This window comes from Caretta caretta, chromosome 8, assembly GCF_965140235.1.
Source record: "Caretta caretta isolate rCarCar2 chromosome 8, rCarCar1.hap1, whole genome shotgun sequence".
Classification (NCBI taxonomy): domain Eukaryota; kingdom Metazoa; phylum Chordata; order Testudines; family Cheloniidae; genus Caretta; species Caretta caretta.
Genome location: NC_134213.1, coordinates 67,404,674 through 67,419,250, shown reverse-complemented (window position 1 = coordinate 67,419,250; position 14,577 = coordinate 67,404,674). Strand labels below are relative to the sequence as shown.

General features: G+C 39.4%; 1 protein-coding gene across 3 annotated transcripts in view; it reads right to left on the bottom strand.

The window, feature by feature from the left end:
* The window catches only part of VAV3 (vav guanine nucleotide exchange factor 3), a 264,162-nt gene that overhangs the window by 106,202 nt on the left and 143,383 nt on the right, over positions 1 to 14,577 (bottom strand). For all 3 annotated transcript variants that reach the window (XM_048861085.2, XM_048861086.2, XM_048861087.2), the window contains 5 exons: positions 13,732 to 13,800; positions 11,777 to 11,863; positions 11,007 to 11,092; positions 10,458 to 10,590; positions 9,961 to 10,070 (listed from right to left, as the gene is read on the bottom strand). In XM_048861085.2, coding sequence (XP_048717042.2) covers positions 9,961 to 10,070; positions 10,458 to 10,590; positions 11,007 to 11,092; positions 11,777 to 11,863; positions 13,732 to 13,800 — 485 coding nt within the window. The remainder of the gene's footprint in view (positions 1 to 9,960; positions 10,071 to 10,457; positions 10,591 to 11,006; positions 11,093 to 11,776; positions 11,864 to 13,731; positions 13,801 to 14,577) is intronic.

The window sequence follows — 14,577 nt, the reverse complement described above, 5'->3', positions numbered from 1 at the left end:
GTGGGTCCTGAATAAAAACATAAACATACATTTATTTTGGACTCATATTAATACTACACATGGGGAAGACTGGCCCATCATATACCCTAATCACTACAAATGTTCAATACAGCACTTATAATTCAACACCTAAAGTTCCTCACCACAAAGAGCATTTGATGATCTTAGCATATAGGATTCCATGGATTTGGAGAATGTTAAAGAGAACAATGTTACATGAAGTACTGCAATATTCTTTGGCTCTATACATCTTGGAACCTGGGCAGCACTGTTTTATACAGCATATTTCTTAATGACTTGAAAGAAGGTTTGAATAGTGAAGCTGAAGTTTGCTGATGGCAAAATTTACAGTAGATTAGGTAGCGAGAAAGGCAATGAGAAACTACAAAAAGACCTAATGAAATTAGAAAACTAGACATCATGATGACAGATGAAATTCAGCACAGACGAGAGGCAAGATTTTGCATGTTGTAGTTACACTGATGGGTTCTGAGTTGCTAACTCAATGTGTAAATCTAGTATGCAGCTGTAGCCTTTCAAGGAAAATATCTAGATGTCACTGTGAACACTTCAATAAAGACATCTGCTTAGTCCACAGTGGGGGCAAAGAATGAAAATATGTTTTGCATTAAGAAGGGAACACTGAATAGCATAGAAAATGTAATGCCAATATAAACCAATATTGCACATCCCTGCCTTGCTACCACTGTGTAGCTGATCCCTGTGGGTGGAGTAGGCCCATCACCCCTGGATCATATCAGGTGAGTCCAGTCCATTCAATTAACGGGCTCTGGGCTATAATTGGAATAGATTACCAACAGAGGTTGCAGAATACCAGCCCTTGGAGGACAGGTTAGACAAACACCTGTCAGGGATGGGCTAGGTTTATTTAATCTCACCTCAGTGTAGGGGATGGACTAGATGACCTCTCGAGGCCCCTTCCAACCCTACATGATTCAGCCTATGATTCTATGAATACAAGAGGATAACTTGATAAAATTATAAAGAAAAGCACCTTTAAGTCTGATAAAAAGGGGAAAACATTTTAAGTGAAGCACAGTTAACGTTTGGAATTCATTGCCACAGGATTTTGTGAAGAAATTAGCTTGTAAGAATAAGAAAGGCATCTGCAGTAGAATTAGCTAGAATAAAGCTGAAAGAGCCATCAACTCTCCTGCTTTGTAGCACAAACTTCATACTGATAGATAACAAGAAGGAATCTTAACTCTGAATGTTGTATTCTTTTGCATAATTATTATGTGCATCATGGGGAATTCAACATTTCCACTGAATCAACTAGCACTAGTCACTATTGGAGGAAGGATAATGAACTAGATGGGAAATCGGTGTGTTCTAGAAAAATAATGCCTTCACACTTCTACAATTAGTTTTTTTAAAATAGCTTTATAAGCATAACAAGAAACAGTGGACCTGATCTCTAGGGTCAAAGCTCACGATTATTACTTTTACTATACTTACATTGTAGGTCATTAACTTAAGGTGGAGGAGTGTAATAATTTGGGTGAACACAGTATCAGCAGTTTCTCAGATATGTAATGCCTTTCCATTAACATCTACATTATTAGGCATGCTGAAGATTGCATATAGCCTACCACTTCCTGTATACTAAACACTTTTCATAGCACTTTTTCTTTTAAAAACAACAGTATACATTAAACTACATAGCTATAATCTAAACCAAAATTACTAATACAGCTTCAAAAACAAAACACCAACTGACCAGATTTATTACAACTGCTTTTAAGGAACACAACTATGTTGAAACAACATTGACACTGCACCCCATACTCGTCATAGTAATATTAAAATATGATTATGGCATAATTATGATAATTTTGTACAAGGTAAGTTATGTGAGGTGTCACTGGGAAAATTATGATTTTCTGAATATGATTATCCTATTTGTATGTCTGTATCATTTTTGTATCTGAAGTTATGAATATTGATTAGGGATCTGTATTTCAAATGGGCTTACTCTGGAAAACACCCACAGCCAGCCTTTCAGGTACAACAATGAAGAAGCCAGACGGGGCTGATAGCCCATCAGCAAAGACAATGGACTATGGAATAGTTTAACATTCCTGTGGGCATTTTGGTCACCCTGTAAACAACGGCTGCTATAACACTGCAAGGGCATGGGACCAGACCACATGACTCTGGACTCCATCTTGGGACATCAGTATTTTTCTACAAACTGTTCTGGGAACCAAGTTTTGAAACAAAGGGGTCCCACCATATTCTAAAACTATATAAGGCAGGAACTGACATCATCTGTTTTTTTTCACTCCCCACACAAGACGACGCCTGGAAACACCTGAGGAAAAAAGACTGAACTCTGGGAAGTGCTGGATACAGGCTAAAGGGATTTTTTCATGAAGACCTATGTATGAAGACCTGAGAAACCCAAGCTGTAAAGATAATGCAGCTTGTGCCTTAAGAATCTACAAATCTGCCAGTACCATCAGTTAGGGTGAGAATCTGCTAATTCATATCTAATCTATGTAGTATATTAAGCTTAGTTTGCATTTTTCTTTATTTGCTAGGTAATCTGCTTTGATCTGTTTGCTATCCGTTATAATCACTTAAAATCTATCTTTTGTAGTGAATACATTTATTTTATGTTTTAATCTAAACCAGTGAGTTTGGAGTGAAGTGTGTGGGAATCTTAGCTCAGAAAGGCTGTTGCACATTCCTCTCCACATGGGGCGGGGTGCAGGGAAGACTTTTTGAGTTTACGCTGTACTGTTCCCTGTGCACCACAAGATGGCATAATTTTGGGTTTATGCTCCGGGGCCTGGGGGAGGTGCCTGGGGAGCTGACACTTACCTGAGCTTTAGCCTTTCTATTGTTGGTTCATGCAGCGGCTAGTCAAAGAGCCTGCATGTAACTGCAGCTGGGTGTGTCCTTACCTGTGGTAATGTTGGAGGAAGTGTAAGACCGAGAGCATGTCTGCAGCTTGTCACAGCAGGATAGTGAGAGGGAGCCCAAGCTCGTGGGTCAGAGGGCTCAGTGGTACCCCAATTCCAGGTGGCACCCCGGGGAGAACTCATCACACAACATATGGTTTTGTTCTCCCCTTATGCATGCACAATTCCCATTAATATCAATGAGAGTTAAGCAGATATATAGAGAGAACCCATATCCCCTCAAAATGGACAAGCTACTGTTAAAAGCAGATCTGTCATAAATATAAAGGCAAGGGTAACCACCTTTCTGTCCACAGTGCTGTAAAATTCCTCCTGGCCAGAGGCAAAACCCTTTCACCTGTAAAGGGTTAAGAAGCCAAGATAACCTCACTGGCACCTGACCAAAATGACCAATGAGGAGACAAGATACTTTCAAAGCTGGAGGGGGGGGGGGGAAGGGTCTGTCTGTCTGTGTGATGCTTTTGCCAGGAACAGATCAGGAATGCAGCTCAGAACTCCTGTAAAAAGTTAAAAGAAAAGGAGTACTTGTGGCACCTTAGAGACTAACAAATTTATTTGACATAAGCTTTCGTGAGCTACAGCTCACTTCATCGGAAGTAATCTAGCTAGAAATGTGTTAGATTTCTTTTGTTTAATGGCTGATAAAATAGCTGTGCTGAATGGAATATATATTCCTGTTTTTGTGTCTTTTTGTAACTTAAGGTTTTGCCTAGAGGGATTCTCTATGTTTTGAATCTGATTACCCTGTAAAGTATTTACCATCCTGATTTTTACAGAGGTGATTCTTTTACTTTTTCTTTAATTCAAATTCTTCTTTTAAGAACCTGATTGCTTTTTCATTGTTCTTAAGATCCAAGGGTTTGGGTCTGTGTTCACCTGGACAAACTGGTGAGGATTTTTAATCAAGCCTTCCCCAGGAAAGGGGGTGTAGGGCTTGGGGGGATATTTTGTGGGGAAGACATCTCCAAGTGGGCTCTTTCCCTGTTCTTTAACACGCTTGGTGGTGGCAGCATAGGGTTCAAGGACAAGGCAAAGTTTGTACCTCGAGGAAGTTTTTAACCTAAGCTGGTAAGAATAAGCTTAGGGGGTCTTTCATGCAGGTCCTCACATCTGTACCTTAGAGTTCAGAGTGGGGAAGGAACCTTGACAACATTGGACTACTCTTTGCCAGTTACATTTATTCATGTGGAACACACTCACAAACTCATCATGCATGTTAGTCTAACAAAAGTTCCAGCTTTAGGAGGCCAATTGTGATTTTTAGTGTGCTGCCCCAGTTGCCCACTTCCTTCTAATGCTGCCAAGAAGATCCAGCACCCTGAACTAACTGACAATTTTGAAAGGTTGTACACAATACATTAGATTCAAGGCCAATTGAGTCAGCCTCAATTTTGGAGATTAGTGTGAATAGGTCAACAGCATCAAATTTAGTGCTGAGGTGTTGCAGTTTATCAAGTCACTGAGGATGTACAGCATATGTACTAGCTCTCTTATGAAAAATCCTTAGGAAATTCTTAGTGGTAATAAAAGTTTAGGTGCATAGATTTTAGCCCTTTTTCTAAACAAAATAATAGTCTCAGATTAACAACAAATACAGACACAGTGACAGGAGAACTGCCACATAAATGGAAATAGTTAAAAATATCTTAAATGTATTTTGTATCTTCTTGTAGCAGTACCCATTGCTCTCAAGCTTCCCCCACCACAAGATGACCTGTCATATTACCGTAGATCAGGCCTAGAGTTTGGACTATCTTCATGGAGATAAAAAGTATTCCCAATTTTCTACGTAAAGAGCTGTTCTAATCTGAAAAGTGACCATGCGGGGTTCCATGTTTATTTTTTCCCAATCTTTTCCAGATCATCCAGTCATTTTCTTCCAGTCTTGCAAACTCAGCCTAGGTTTCTGAGAGACAAGTTGGGTTCTTTCCATTACATATTTCATGAGTAATGTCAGGCTCTGCACATCAAGGGCCAAATTCTGATCTCAGTTACACCAGTATAGATCAGGATTAATTCTACTGACACTTCATAAACTTTCTATTGACAAGCCCTAAGTATACTGAATGTGCTTATTCCAATATAGGTTATTCTGACTTGGGAAGCAAAATAAGGTATACCAATATAAGGGACCTTTTGTGTTAGTACCTCTGCCTCTATGCTAAAAATAAATATTTTAGTTTTTTTTTTTTAAACCACACCCTGAATGGACAGTTATATCAGTAAAACTTTTCTAGCGTAGACTGGGCCCTATTCTCAATTTAAACTGATGTAAATGAGATCTGAATTTGCTCACAAATTAGGTTCTTTAGTAACACCTGGGCAGCCCTAGCTTCATTCAGGAAGCTTCTCAGACAGCAGTGGGTTTGCATAGATATAACTGAGTGGAACATAGTAAAATCCTATTTCTGATGCACAGGAAAGAATCCAGCTCATTCCTTTTCAGCTGTGTTGATTTTGCAGTCCTAACAAAAGTGCTAAATACGTAGTTATGTTTTGCCTGTTAAGTCAGCAATTACAATTCTGAATGTGCTGAAGAAACTGTCATTTTGCCACAAAAAGAAAAGGAGTACTTGTGGCACCTTAGAGACTAACCAATTTATTTGAGCATGAGCTTTCGTGAGCTACAGCTCACTTCATCGGATTCATTTTACCACAGTAATTTTTCAGAACAGAATTATACTTTAATAGACACCTTATAGAGTAGGAAATACAACTGAAAAAACAGACTCACCATACAATATGGAAAAACAATGGGGTTAGTTTATTTCAGGGGTTTTCAAACTTTTGTACTTGTGACCCTTTCACACAGAAAGCCTCTGAGTGCGACCCCCTTATAAATTAAATGCGTTTTTATATATTTAACACTGTTATAAATGCTGGAGGTGAAGTGAGGCTTGGGGTGGAGGCTGACAGCTCGCGACCCCCCCCCCCATGTAATAACCTCATGACCCCTTGAGGGGTCAAAATCCCCAGTTTGAGAACCCCTGGTTTATTCCCAAAGGCAGACTCCATGCTTCAGCATTTATAATCTCATTAGCACACTACATGCTGAGGTAACTCATGGGAGCGGGAAATCAAGGGAGTGCCACTTTTGGGAGATATTCTATAAAGCCAAAACCCACAAATAACAAAAAAATAAAAAGGTATGAGATTTCAAAATTGATTAAATGCTGCAAGTTTTTAAATCTAGTGAGTTTTAGTGGTTATACAAATAAGGAAGCAATAATACTGGCTAGAGCAAAGAATGTCACTATGCAAGGTTACAATTCAGTTCTGCTAATACAACTCAGCCCTGACCTGCAGTAACCCTACTATTCCAGCCCTGTGTTGCTCTAGATTACGACTGCCAATCATGTTAAATTGTGTTGTGGGTTTATGAGGTGGACAAATATCCATAAGGGACCAGGCTGAGACCAACAAATCTCATTTTCACTGGTGACCTAGGCCAGAAGTGAACCCAGGTGAAAAATTATTGTATTAACTCATTGAACTTCCAAGCCCTGGGTTCTGATCATTTATGATAATCAGGAACAATAAATTACCTTTCCCAAAGCACTATTATGAGTAGCGCTATGCCTTAGCTGACACCTACCATTTTTATAAGTACGGTAAGTGTGGCTGCATTAGCTCATCATACACAGAGAGAGAAACAGGATAATTTGAAGATATGAAAACACCAAAACTTTCATGCAAACACTGGCCAAAATTCAAGAAGTCCATGCACAGCATCAAATACACTGGCATTTAAAGTGCAGTCATTGTTATCTTTAGTTGAATCACAATATGAGGGTGCTGGAGATCAGGATTAACATGGCTGCAAAGAAATTTGGGAAGAGGTAAGGGAGAGAAAGGGAGCATAAAAAACACAGATTGGGGATGAAGGTCTGGGGATGGGATGGGAGGGAGGGTCACAGGAAAATGCGGCATGGAACCATGTTTCCCAGTATCAGCAGGAAAAAAAACGGGGAGTCCTTGTGGCACCTTACAGACTAACAAAATTTATTTGGGCATAAGCTTAAGTGGGCTAAAACCCACTTCATCAGATGCATGGAGTGGAAGATACAGTAGAGAGGTATAAATACACAGCATATGAAAAGACTGGAGTTGCCTTACCAAGTGGGGGGTCAGTGCTAACGAGCCAATTCAATTAAGGCGGAAGTGGGCTAATCTCAACAGTTGACAAGAAGGGAGGAAAAATCACTTTTGTAGTGCTAATAAGTTCAATGTAACCAAGGTGGTCCATTTCAAACAGTTGACAAGAAGATATGAGTATCAGCAGGGGGAAAAATTAGTTTTTGTAGTGACCCATCCATTCCCAGTCTTTATTCAGGCCTAATTTGATGATATCCAGTTTTCAAATTAATTCCAGTTCTGCAGTTTCTCACTGGAGTCTGTTTTTGAAGTTTTTTCGTTGAAGAATTGCCACTTTTAAGTCTGTTATTGAGTGTCCAGGGAGATTGAAGTGTTCTCCTACTGGTTTTTGAATGTTATAATTCTTGATGTTAGATTTGTGTCCATTTATTCTTTTGTGTAGAGACTGTCCGTTCTGGCCAATGTACATGGCAGAGGGGCATTTCTGGCACATGATGGCATATATCACACTGGTAGATGTGCAGATGAACGAGCCCCGATGGTGTCGCTGATGTGGTTAGGTCCTATGATGGTGTCCCTTGAATAGATATGCGGACAGAGTTGGCACCAGGGTTTGTTGTAGGGTTTGGTTCCTGTGTTAGTGTTTTTGTTGTGTGGTGTGTGGTTGCTGGTGAGTATTTGCTTCAGGTTGGGGGGCTGTCTGTAAGCAAGGACTGGCCTGTCTCCCAAGGTCTGTGAGAGTGAGGAATCGTCCTTCAGGATAGTTTGTAGATCCTTGAAGATGCGCTGGAGTCGTTTTAGTTGGGGGCTGTAGTTGATGGCTAGTGGCTTTCTGTTACTTTCTTAGTTGGGCCTGTCCTGTAGTAGATGACTTCTGGGTACCCTTCTGGCTCTGTCAATCTGTTTCTTCACTTCAGCAGGTGGGTATTGTAGTTTTAAGAATGCTTGATAGAGATCCTATAGGTGTTTGTCTCTGTCTGAGGGACTGAAACAAATGCGGTTGTATCTTAGAGCTTGGCTGTAGACAATGGATCATGTGATGTGGTCTGGATGAAAGCTGGAGGCATGTGGGTAAGTATAGCAGTCAGTGGGTTTCCGGTATAGGGTGGTGTTTATATGACCATCGCTTATTTGCACTGTAGTGTCTAGGAAGTGGATCTCTTGTGTGGACTGAGATTGATGGTCGGGTGGAAATTGTTGAAATCCTGGTGGAATTCCTCAAGGCCCTCCTTTCCATGGGTCCAGATGATGAAGATGTCATCAATGTAGCACAAGTAGAATAGGGGGCGTTAGAACAATGCCTCCTCGGGTCTCATCCCCTAAATCAGCCATAAAAATGTTGGCATACTGTGAGGCCATGAGGGTACCCACAGCAGGGTGCCTCTGTGGCAGGCAAAAGGAGGGACATATGGTTTTGGGGGAGGACACTGGTAGAAATAGGATGAAGAGGGTGCAGGGAATCCCAATAGCACAGAGAAAGGGAACAGGGAGAGGGGACAGGAAAAAGGCATGCAGGGAACCAGGAAAAGTTCTGGGACAAGGCTGTAGGTATGTTCCTCAGGATGGATGTGTGTGGGGGAGGCTGTTTTACTGCTTTGATTTATTAGCTGGCTGAGCTAACCATTATTTGTATAATTAAATTATGGCAGGGTGGGCATTATTTTCAATTATAAGTCTAATTAATTAGGATGTTGGGGGCTTTTAATAGGGATATTTCTTTATATTTAGATAACAATAAAAGTATCAACAATGACAGCATAGGAGGTATATGCAGGGAACCAGAGAGACATGGCCCCAGAGCTTAGTTTTCAATGTAGTTGGCCGATTAAAAGCCTCTCCGCTCCCCACCTATCACACCCAGGAACAACTCCCACTAGCAGATATACTCCTACGGATTTGATAATGTCAGCAGGAAGGGAAACCATATTTGGTGGGACTCAGAACATATGGCAGAGTAAGGCTCTCTTCCTGCATACCTTCTATGCTACCCCAATTTAAACTCTTGGCTCTCATTAAAAGAAAAAAGGGAAAAAATTAAACAAAAAATATAATTAACAGGAATTAAGGTTGTAAGTGTGTTTCAATGGAGTGCAGCTAACGACATCCATTTCATTCAACCAAAAATTCATATAAGTGATAACCTGTCTTTGTTAATTTCACCACTCTTAGATGGGAATATTCCTCTGCACCCTCCTCTTTTAAAAAAAAAAATAACGCAGTGACTGTCTCTTTTCCACCTGATTTATTTGTTCCTGTGTTTTAAATTTAAAGCAGAATACTTTCAGTATCAATACCCATGTTTGTTTTTCCAACAGAATCGGAAATAAAAATAAAGCTGAAAGCACATAACTATAATGTAATCTGCAGTGCTATATTCTGACATATTACTTTCTGAGAAGTCTAACACATTCATGCTATTTTTTTACATTAGAAAAACCACACACACACACACACACGATGTCAAGCAATGGAAATCAAACTTAATAAACCAAGCAACCTGATCCAAATGCTACATAATAAATTAGTTTAAAGCCACTAGGAAAAAAGCCAACATCCCCATATCTCTTAAAATGTATTTCAATGTACCAAGAAATAAAGATGGAAAAATCAGACACCATTATGTTAAATATTTATTGCTAAAACAATTAATATTTTCCCTAGGTGTTTCAGACTGTATTAGTAAAACAATCTTACCAGCTATGCTGGAAAGCAACACATAGCTTAGAGTGCCCTCTATCTTTTCCTAGAAGTGTTTCAGAGGAATACTCTTACATTGTAGATGTCAGCTATGAGTTCTGTTTTCAAAAATGCAGATAAAAGAGTATCCTGGTGTGTGCAGAATTATTGTTATAATTTAAAATGCATATTAAAGCATTGGTTAAGGAAATGTTTACATAACAGAAAAATATATACTTACAATGCCATTTCAAACTGCTCAAGCCACTTTTTCTTCAAATCTTTAGTTTTGCAATAAAATTCCAAACCATTTTGTCCTTGTATGTGGATGAGGTAGAAGCCATAAGACCACTGTGTGAAAAGTATGGCAATTCACTAATTAACAATTTAATATTCAGACAGAAAGAAGACAATATTTTTATATTCATCGTATAACACCAACCCTGAGTTCGGAAAAATGGAGGTCATACCATTTTGCAGCTCTGTTCAGTTTAATAATGGCTCATTCATATCTCTTCATTACATCAGAAATTAACATAGTTGAAGCCCTTTAATAGTCATCTACTTTAAACCACAATGTCCAGTGTGTTTTTGATACTATATGGCTTTGACATTTAAAAAAAAATACACAAATCGCTGAAGTGTGGTTGCAGAATATTTCATATACTCAAGGTCTATGGATCTCAAATATTTAATAGTGGCGTATATTTTGTATGTAGTAGTATTATAAACATTTACCTTTTTAGTTTCTTTATCAGTGGTGGGATTATTTGTGATTTTGTACTTTTGAAGATCTATTATTTCCTTCATTTCATAATTATCACCTCGCCGTTTGCACACAATTACAGCTAAATCAAATAAGAAGATATGCCTATGAAAACATAATATATAAAGGGTTAAAAAACTTGTCTGTATGCCAATTCACTAATCCTTTTAAAATAATACACTATTATATAAAAACACTGCACGGAGCACTTATGATTTTGAAACTTAGCAATTAAACTATTGGGTAACAAAACATGAACCACTTAAAGTACTTTTGCAAGAGGTGCATAGGGATTTAGATATTAATGTAATGGCTAACTTCTCTTGAACCACTTTGAAAATTTACTTCCTTGACATTAATATTAATAGGAGCTATGTGTGTACAATGAAAGGAGGATGTATGCAGAAGAATTCCTGAGCTGACACCAAATTTCACAGGCAGATGCCATGCTGTATTTTACAAGCATTTATCTAATACCAATTCTGACTTTAGCAACTCAAGTACTGTATCTATATTCTCACCTGTCTTGCCTTGCACGTTTGTCTAATGTAGTTATTCTTATTTCACCATCACCTTGTGGTCTTCCATACATTAAGAGAGAATGGTTCTAAAAACAAAAAAAGGAAATAAATTCATTATTTAACATATATGCCAGCAGAAGAGTTAAGATAATGTCTGACATTCAAGTGTAAGTTGGTCATTATACTACAAAGCAAGATTCTCCAAGAGTCAAAAAGAACTTGGCACCTTTTGGTCCTACTAAGGATGATAAGGCATAAATAAACTCCTTTTATTCCACCCACCAAGGGACCTGGGGCATCGTGCAACAAAACTGATTTAGCTGCATGCATCTAAGGCAGTGGCTCCCAAACTTGTTCCGCTGCTTGTGCAGGGAAAGGGAGTTGCTGGAAGCGGCATGGGTCAAGAGACATACTGGCCACTGCTTCCAGAAGCTCCCATTGGCCTGGAGCAGCGAACTGCGACCACAGGGAGCCGCGATCGGATGAACCTGTGGACGCGGTAGGTAAACAAACCAGCGTGGCCCGCCAGGGGCTTTCCCTGCACAAGCGGCAGAACAAGTTTGGGAACCGCTGATCTAAGGAAATGGAGAGGAAGTCACTGTATACAGATATCATTCCAGGCCAGCCAAAAGAACACCACATACACATACCTGAATTTTACCCAGGTTTCTAGCATTATATAAGATGATAGGGAGCAGTAGATATCAGTAAAGTAGAACAATGGTGAAAAGCTGGAATAAACAAGGGTGTAAATATAGCCTATCACATACCAAATTCTCTATTGATAACTGAAACTGTTTAATTTCACGGAGGGATTCATTATCTCTCTTCACTTCATTTACATATTGAGCCAAGTCCTAAAGCATAAAAAAAAGGAGGGGGGAATATTTCAGTCAGAAAAATTCCAATACATTATTTTAAGCAACTGTATTTATCTTACTTATTTTGCCTAATCTGCACAATAAGACTTTTTAAAAGTTATTTTAAGTGTTCAGAAGTTGCTGATATACACACCTAAGTATGCAAGCTTTAAAAAAACTGTCTATTAAAGCTGGGCAGAAAATGATATTCTCATCCTGTTAAAATTTTGAGAATTCAAAAAATATTCACATTTTGCGTAGAGGAAATCTAGATCTTTGGAATTTTTTGGCAAAAGAAAAAAAAGACTCCCGGAATGGCCAACAGCCCAATGGTTCGGGAAACCACCTAGGTTATGGGAGACTCAGGTTCATGGCTGTGCTCCAGTAAATATTTAATTATTTATCCAAAGTGGAAGAGCTCCAATAGGAGAGACTGAGAGCGACCTACCCCAAATCAGCCAAGGACAAAGAAGCACTGGTATCAGCTGGGCTAAAAAAAAATTAATAGTGAAATAAGGAATGTCATCTCCACCTACAGGAACCAGCGTTTAAGTTAAAGGTGGTTTGCTCCAGCCTGGTGGAGTGCTTCTTTCAGTCAGAGAATGGGATATCTCCTTCAGTCTTGATATTTGCACATGATTTCAGAGATCTGAAGACAACAAGGCCTGCGTAAAAGATGTAACCAAGTCGAGGCTCTAATTGCTCCTATATGCAGTAATCCTGGATAGGTTCAGTAGGATGTCCAAATATCTACAACTTCAAGACCGAGGCATACAGTGAGAGGGCAGTAATGTCTGAATAGCAAAATAGAAGGTATATAATAGCATGCCAACAGCCAGCGTAATTCTTAGGTCCCATGCACAATAATGGGCCTGACTGACTCTGGAAAATGAATCTTTTCCACATATAGTGTTGGGATCTGGAAAAAGTTTAGGTATGATCTTAAGCCGTGGACCAGTATATCTTCTATATTTGTGCATTGAATGTGCTGGTAAATTTGCCACTTATCTTTCTCTATTCAAATCACGTGTTTATCCTCATTTGTATGTCCTCAGTGGTATATAATCTGTAATATCTAGGAGCAAACATTTTTTAGGAAATATGTGCTAAATGGAACAATTTTCTAACATATTAACCAGGAAAAGGATAGAGTGGGAAAATATAACGAAAACAATAACTGAACTCCGTGCACAGCATCAGAAAAAAAGGAAACTAAGAGTACTGCTAGTTGCAGAGGGAATTGCAGACTGCCGAGGGATACAGCACCAAACATGTAATGAGATACTGCTATTTTAAAAAGCACTTGCTTGTGTCATTTGCAGTAGCATGTGGAGTAACGGTCACTAGGAGAGATATTAATGCCTTCTAGCCTAAGGCAACAAAGACATTACTAGGACACAAGTTGTGAGGAAAGAGAACTGTGTTTACCTTATTGGGAAACTGTTAACCAAAATTTGAGGTGATCTGCAGTAATGGAAGTTTTACCCATTTTGTAAAGGACTAGTAAAACTGAGAAAGGCAAATTTTTTTCCAAATGGTTAGCAGGCTGAGAACTACGGGACAGAATGTAAAAATTAGGATATTACAGATAAATAGAAGCCAGTCAGCTCTACTCCATACCATATAAAACCTATTGGCTAAGTTACTAAAAAAGCCTGTAGCAATATCCTTGATCTAGCCTCCTTATACGAGAGTTTGTGGCTAGTTAACAAATATTTGCTAGATCTATTGTGAATTGCAGGACCTCCTTCAGCAGCAAATATACTGTAAACTTCACTTCTGCATGCCCGTGTGTTCTGAAAAAGGCCCCAACCATTTTAACTGGCAGTGAAGATGTAAACATCTCCCTGCCATGGCACACTTACCTTCATTGCATCAAGTGCCAACTTCAGATTTTCCTTCTCAGTTGGGTCAGTGGTGTGCTTCACCAGTTCCTATTTGGCAAAATGCAGGGATATTTCTTATAACAACTTTTCACTCAGCCAGGTGCCAATCAGTTTACACATTTATCACTGAAATAAAATGACTACTGTGCACTGGTCACTCTTAAAAACTTACCAATTTTGCCTTAAATAGATAACAGCCCTAGAATTTATTTTTTTCCTCTATGATTCCCTATACATTGCAGGGGAGGGATAGCTCAGTGGTTTGAGCATTGGCCTGCTAAACCCAGGATTGTGAGTTCAATCCTTGAGGGGGCCATTTGGGATCTGGGGCAAAAATTGGGGATTGGTCCTGCTTTGAGCAGGGGGTTGGACTAGATGACCTCCTGAGGTCTCTTCCAACCCTGATATTCTATGATACATCTCATAGTGAACAACTAGGGATTACCACAAATAGTTAAGTGTTAAGTGTGAGTACTGTTATTTCTCAATACTAATAATATTTGACAATGAACAGTCAACAAAAGCTAATTCTATTCTGGTAACAATTAAAATTTACCAGTCAGATCCTTACTGTACATGTCTGTTACTTCTGGGGGGATTATGTGTGACTGCACACCCGCAGAAAACAGCCCTCCCGCAGAATTCCTGTGCTTCCATGCAGAAAATAGCAGACAAGCAAAGGGAAGCCACATTGGGGGGCGGAGAGTATGACCATGGACACAGGTTTTGGTGGGGGATTGCTCCCCACAAACAGAGGTGAGGCCTGGGGAGGCACACAGGGTAACTTGCCACTGCTCCCTGTCCCCCCATCTCTGCAAGCGCAGA